At 52.7% G+C, this 7,349-nt stretch overlaps 1 protein-coding gene across 1 annotated transcript in view; it reads right to left on the bottom strand.

The window, feature by feature from the left end:
* The window catches only part of TACR2 (tachykinin receptor 2), a 16,303-nt gene that overhangs the window by 5,657 nt on the left and 3,297 nt on the right, over nt 1-7,349 (bottom strand). The window contains exons 2-3 of the mRNA XM_008587684.1: nt 4,884-5,078; nt 32-185 (exon numbers count right to left, since the gene is read on the bottom strand). Coding sequence (XP_008585906.1) covers nt 32-185; nt 4,884-5,078 — 349 coding nt within the window. The remainder of the gene's footprint in view (nt 1-31; nt 186-4,883; nt 5,079-7,349) is intronic.

Genomic DNA, 7,349 nt, shown 5'->3' with positions numbered 1-7,349 from the left:
CCGGCCGCCCCAGCACCGCCCCCGCGCCCACCTTCTTCTTGGCCTGCAGGTGGCGCAGGTTGGCACCGTGCGCCTGGTGTCCGGGGACCGCGCGCCTCCAGAGCGTGAGGCCGATGACGCTGTAGGAGACGAACATCACCACGAGGGGCAGGAAATAGATGAGGGCGATCACCACGAGGTGGTACCTGGAGGGAGAGCCAGGCTGGGCAGCGGGCGGCGGGGGCGACTCGTCCCCGGGATCCCGCGGGCGCCCAGGAGCCGCGCCCCGAGCCACCCCAGGCCACCTCCTAAGGCCTTGTTTTGATTTAAAGAAAAATAAAGGCAACACTGCGTTGCATATGTGCCAAAAGGGTGCTTCCCCAGCAAACGGGCCACCAACATTGGCCCTGCGACCTTCCATGTGACAGGTACCAAAAAAGGAGATAAATAGGAACAAAAAAAGTTAACCAAGCAATACGTTTGTGTAAAAATACCATGAAGCGCAAGGAGGAAGTAAAATTACTTATTCCATTCTCTCCACTATTGACAACTTGGCATCTCTTCTTCGAGAATCATATGTACGTACAGATATATATGTTGCATGTATATAGTACATATTTATATTAGATAGATTATATATAATCCGTATCTGTCTGGGTGGATGGATGGAATTACTGAAGTTGATTTAGAAATGAAAGTAGAATGGTGGTTGCCAGGGACTGGGGGGAGGGAGAAATGGGGAATTGTTGGTTCAACAAAGATAGTTTCCGTTTTAGATAGTTTCCGTTTTGCAAGATGAGAACTAGTTCTAGAGATCGGTTGCACAGCAATGTGAAGACTCAATGTGACTCAGCTGTGTACACTTAGAAATGGTTAAGATGTGACAGATTATTGGCTTCGCCAAACTTGACCCAGGCTCCTGAACTTTCTCCCAGGCCCATCGTGGACTTCCCTATAAAATCCAGGTTTATTGGGCCGGCCTGTGGCTCACTCGGTAGAGTGCGGTGCTGATAACACCAAGGCCACGGGTTCGGATCCTATATAGGGATGGCTGGTTTGCTCACTGGCTGAGCGTGGTGCTGACAACACCAGGCCAAGGGTTGAAATCCCCTTACCGGTCATCCTTTTTAAAAAAAAAAAAATCCAGGTTTATCAAAGAACCTTGCTAAGTTACTTTAGCAAATAGCCCCCCCGCCCTGCTCCATATCCGATCACCCTTGATGACGTGTGATTGGGTTTCTCATCCCCCACCATCGCCCAGGTGAGGTCTGACCACCCTGGCCAACCTTCAGCAAGAGTCCTGGTAGGTGGGTTTAGCCAGAATCCCCCCACCCCTGATGTTTCCCCTTGGTCATTTTCCACCCACTGACCCCCACTGTGCTCCTCAGCTATCAATTTCCACTGGCCTGTGCTGTGTTCAGAGTTGAGCTCAATCTCTCTCCCCCACTGCAATACCTATTGCGATGGATGGTCCTGAATAAAGTCTTCCTTACCATGCTTTAACAAGGTCATTGGATCATATGTGAATTTTATGGGATTTTTAAAATCACAATTAAAATTTCTATAAGAAAAAGGAAAAGAATTTCTGGAGTTAAGAAGGTTCCATCTGGGACCAGCCCGTGGCTCACTCGGGAGAGTGCGGTGCTGATAACACCAAGGCCCCGGGTTCGGATCCCATATAGGAATGGCCGGTTCGCTCACTGGGTGAGCGTGGTGCTGACAACACCAAGTCAAGGGTTAAGATCCCCTTACCGGTCAAAAAAAAAAAAAAAAAAGAAGGTTCCATCTGGTACCAACATGCCTATCAAGGAATGGGGCGGTTGGAAAGCACCATGTGGTACACGCCACTGTGTCCTTTGCTTCCTCCCCTCCAGCATTTTGTGGGGACCATCATTCATGTCCACAAATGCCCTCGTATACCACCTCTGAGCAAGTGGCCCAGAATGCCACTGCATGGCTACTTACCCAGTCTCCAGGGGGGACACTGGGTTGTGCTGATGCTTTTCATTTCCTTTTGGAAAGAGTGTAAAGGAAATGTGTCCCCCTCCCCTGTCCCTGGTTTCTGAGTGATGCTGCAGCCCCTCTCCAACAGGTGGCAGGCTGAGGACTGATTCCAAGGTGGCTGAGCAGTGGGAGCCCTTGGGGTGTCCCACGAATGGGCCTGAGACCATGAGCCCTCTTTCTTTCTCATTAGGAGGGCTGAGGTGTTTAAGTCCCCCACCCCACCACAGTGTGCTAGCCTTGCTGGGCCCATGTCAAGAGGAGCCATCACCCTGAGGGAGGACAACAGGTGGCTCTAGCGAATCGCTCTTCTTAAACCCTTATCTTTAGAATTCCACTTGTTTGCTTTGGCAACCATACCGATTACAAGAGGTTTGGGGGCTTCTAGACACCCTGACGCTCATGTAGGATCTGGATCGAGAGCCCTAGTGTCGAGCAGGTAAGGAGGAAGGAGGAGCAATGAGTGCCCTGCCCCTGTCACCTTACGGAGTGTCAGAGCTAGAAAGACCCAACTGGGCCACCTGCCTCAGTGTCCAGAGTGATGGGGAAACAGACACAGAGAGGCACTTCCTGTGCATCATAGGAAACAGCTCTAAAGACTTAATCAAAACCCAAATGAGTTCCCTTTCAATGAAGATCAGCCCTGTAGGAGTCAGAACAGGGATCCTGTCCAGCCTCTAATTTAAAGACCTTGGGAAAGTCAGGTCTCTCCCTCAGCCTCAGTTTCCCCATTTGTAAAATGAGGAGGTAATCTCTAAGTCCTTGCCAAGTAGGAGCAGCACTTCTCTGTTGCCTCATTCTTTCCAGGGTTGTGGTGCAGGACAGGAATTCACCCTGGGCTAGGTTCCCGCGCAGGAGTGAGAGCTGAGAGGTCTTGGAGGCTGCCTTCTAGAACCTGCCAAGGTCAGGAAGCATGAACTGCTGTTTTTGTATTTTGGTTTTGGGGGTGTATGTGCATGTTCCTGGAGAGGGAATCTGTAATTTCATCAGTTTCTTCCACACATACAACATGTGAGCCTGTGAGGATGGAAACCCCAATCTAAATCAGATAACTCCCCCACCCAAGAAAAACAGTAACACATTCTCACACATAAAACCAGGCTTTCCCCAAATCCTCCCAGAATTCTAAGAACTCCAGAGTATGGCTTTCCTAGCCCACTCCCGCCCTCCTTTCTTTCCCTGTGGCCTGAATCCAGGTTGGAACTCACCACCCCTAGAGAGCCAGTGCTCTGGAAATCTTATGGTCCTGTCCCCTCCCCGCAGCCACCGAGAAAGGTCTGTATTAAGATGGAGAGGGGCCGGCCTGGTGGCGCATTCGGTAGAGTGCGGCGCTTGGGAGAACGGCGGCACTCCCGCCGAGGGTTCGGATCCCATATATAGACCCGTCGGCTCACTGGTTGAGCACAGTGCGGGCGCGACACCGAGGGTTGCGATCCCATTACCGGTCACGAAAAAAGACAAAAAGGAAAAAAAAAAAAAAAAGATGGAGAAACACTGCCCCCCAGTGGCCAGTTCCAAAATGTTCTGCCCTCCGCCTCCCTGAGCCAGAATGGGCGGTGCTTCTACATGGACACCACCGTCCCTGGGAGGGTGGGTACAGGGTGGGGGCAGAGACCCTGGGCAAGTGCCTTCCTAGCATGGAAGACCTTGGAGCGGTCCTCTCCTGGCAGGTGCTGGGGACAGATGGAGACCAGGTAGGGGTGGGTGTTGGGGGAGAGGTGTTCGGGAGGTGGGGTTGGGGGCTGTGTTGCTGGCAGCCCTCAGCTCAGAGCATGCACATCCTCATGCTTGGGGCAGCTCAGACTTTGTTAGACTAAATCTGCCACCCCCAGATTTGTTTCTGTTTGTCCTCTATTTAAACTACCACGTAGGAGGTGCCAGTTCTGTGCCAAGCATGGTGCTAAGGGCTTATCTCAATTATGCTCACAACAGCCCCTGAGCAAGGTACTATTACTAATCCCCGTTTTACAGAGAAGGAGCCAAAGGCCCAGAGACATTAAGTGACTATGAGGGTCCTCCAGCCAGGAGGGTACCAAGCAAGATTCTGACCGGCGACTGGCTCCAACACCTCAGTTAGTTCTTCATCCTTTACTCACCAATGGTACACTGTTTGGGGATCACAAAGCCATACCATGAGAACCTCAGAAACAGGCCCAGAATGAGGAAAGGACTTACCCAGGGTCACACAGCAGCTGGGCCATGCCTGAGTTCTTCTACTCCCTCCCACCCTGCCCCCAGCCCATGGTGCCCACCTCAGCATGAAGCAGGCACCAGGCACCCTCCTGAAAACATCCCAGGCTCCATCGCTGGCCCTTTCTGCCACAATACCCTGACCCTTTGCCGCCTAAGTATACACAGAGCCCTCCCCAAACATGCGCCTGCACACATTGCCTAACACATGCCTGTGCACACACACACATCTACAAACATACCCCCACACTTGCATGCACACGCAGACGAGAGTGGGTGCAGCAGGTGTCTATGACATACACTTGCGCAGGTGCACATAGCCTTATTTAGGGATCTGTATATACCTACTTAAGTAGCACAGTGGTTAGGAGATGGGGCTCTGAAGCAGGGCTGCCTGGATTTGAACCCCTGCTTTACCATGTACTGGCTGTGTGATCTTGGGCACATTACTTAGTTTTTCAGTGCCTCAATTTCCTCATCTGCAAATGGAAAGAATAATAATACATACCTTACGTTGTTAAGAGAATTAAATGGCTTAATATACGTAAGGTGCTTAGAACAGGCCTGGCACTTAGAGTTACTTTTAATGTATGTGTGTACTCACATAATCCCATACACATTCACAGACTGCTATGCACACACTACACGCACGGACGTGAATGCACGTACATACACACACGCACACGCCCCGTGCCCCTCCCCCCAGGCCTTACACAAGGAGCGTCTTGCCCCGGCTGTCTTCGGGCCAGGCCACCACACACTTGGTTGCGCCCTGGTCCATGGTGATGGTAGAGTAGAAGCACTGGGGGAAGGCCAGGGCCAAGGCCACCAGCCAGATGCCAGCGATAACCGCTTTGGTGCCAGGGGCTGAGAGCCGTGGCTGGAAGGGGTGGACGATGGCCATGTACCTGTGAGCAGAGGGCAGTGTAAGCGGTGGGCCCCCTGCCATCCATCAGACCAGCCCCCACCCCCTTCTCCCCCCAGCCCACGCCCACACCCTCTAACAGATGTCAGAGTCTCACCTGACCTGCAGGGAGTCAGCTGGGCTGGGGACCCTGCCATAGCCACTCAACACCCCAGCCCAGGTGCCCCGGCCTACTGCCCCACCCACGGTCAGCCACGAGAGAGCAGTGTGGCCACACTGGAAACCCATCTCTGGGCAGGCCCGAGTATGCAACATTCCCCTGAAGTTCAAGAGTCCCTTGGCTCTTTCTGGTCCCTCTTCTGTTCAGAAATCTTAGCGGAGCCCAACGGTCTCCTGGACAAAGCCCAAACCAGCACCGCCCACCAGAACTTTCTGCAATGGTGGCAATGTGCTACATCTGCACTGTTCTATTCAATAGCCACTAGCCTCAAGTGGCTACGAGCACTGGAAGTGTGGCTAATGTGACCGAGGGACTGAATTTTAATTTTTAGTTAATGTAAACTTAAATAGGTATGTATGGCTAGCGGCTACATATCAGATAGAGCAGTCGCAAACCTTTCTAGTCGGCCTTCAAGGCTCTCTGCACGTGGCCACGGCACTTTCCGGCCTCTTCTGTGACAGCTTCCTGCACATTCTCTGGCTTACTCTGGCCACGGAGCAGCCCTGCTAGGCCCTCTGTGGGGCGTTTCCCCCCCTCTCAGCCTAGAACTCATCCTACCTCTCTTTATTCATGAAAGTCTAGGTGAAACACCACCTCCTTGGGGAAGTCCACCAGGAACAGCTGGTCTCAGCTCCTGCCTCTCTCTAGGGGGACCCGCAGGGACCCACGCTGCCCTTTGGCACCCCTGTGCTGGGTGGGGCACAAGGCTCCTTACCCGGCGATCTCAGGTGGGGACTGTTATCTCCATTTTCCACAGTGGGAAACAGAGGCTTAGAGAAGTGGAGAAACAACAGCTCGGAGGAAGCGACGCTGGCTCTGAACCCGGGCCGGCTCCAGCTGTCTGCCACTGGCAGCTCCCCTCTGCTCCCCTCCTCCCAGGACCCACAAAGCCACCGCAGGAGTGGCCTGGGGCCTGTGCGGCCGAGGTGTCATGGGTCTAGAGCCCTGACTGAGGAAGGGTGAGCTGCAGGGTAGCTGCCTGCTTCTCTAAGGTCACAGGATCCAAAGGCCACCACCCACCAAGAACATAGGGCCCAGCTCTCTGCCCACACCCCTTCCCCCACATGCCATGTAACCGAAGGAGGGTGTGGGGCTAGATCGGAGGCTCTCTTTGGGTCATGGAGCCATTGGCCATCCAGTGAAGTCCATGAACCCCTCCTTAGAATAATATTTTTATATGCATAAATGATAATACACAGGATTACAAAGAGAATCAGTTAGATGGAAATACAGTTATCAAAATATGAAATAAATTTGGAACATTGTAATATATGTGCTTCTTGGTTAACCCACTAAATAACAAGGCCTAGTAGCAGGTCTGGAAACTGCAGTAATTTTGAAGTGGCAATGAGTGTGGGTGGTAATGTGAGGTTTCTGCACAACAGGAGTAGCTGTGGCTTCTGTTGGTGGCAAAGCTCCAGGCACTGCTAGAGTCCCAGCAAACTGTGGCTTGCTCCCTACATCTGTAACTGTGATCCCTCCACATGCTAACAAACCCCTTGATTTCTGCCCACAGTCTGTGGTCCCAGTTTAAATACTTCTGGACTAGATGATTATTAACTAGTCCTGCAGCCCTGACCTCCTCCCGTGACTGGCTGGGCCCTGGGGCAGCTTACCCCATGACAGCTTGGACCTGGGGCCAGAGCCTCAGCAAGACAAGCTGAGTGGGCCGTCTCCTCCAGGCTGTCAAGCGCACCACCTCGCCCCGCCCCAACAGATGATGCAGGGGACAGAAAGGTCAACTTGGTTCCCTTGCTGTTCAAGAGGTGGGTGGCAAGGAGGAGAGATTTCTTATCCTGTTAGTGGAGGGGCAGGTCCTGGGACTTTGGATTCAGACTGGTCCGGAGTTGAATCCTGTCTCCACTGCTTTCTAGCAGCTGGATCTGGAGCAAACAACCTAAACCCTTAGGGCTTCCGTTTCCTCCTCTGTGCAATGGGATGACAGTCATTTGTGCCATCAGGGCTGTTGTGTGGAGGAAATGGGATGCTTGAGAAGTGCCTGCAGGCCGGGGCCTGGGACTGGAGAGCGCGATTATTCACATTGACTCATTTCCTTTAAATTCACCAGAAACAGGTTGGGTCCTGGGTGACCCC

Source organism: Galeopterus variegatus, unplaced genomic scaffold (assembly GCF_000696425.1).
Source record: "Galeopterus variegatus unplaced genomic scaffold, G_variegatus-3.0.2 Scaffold4496, whole genome shotgun sequence".
NCBI lineage: Eukaryota > Metazoa > Chordata > Mammalia > Dermoptera > Cynocephalidae > Galeopterus > Galeopterus variegatus.
This window is presented reverse-complemented; position numbering and strand designations above follow the sequence as displayed.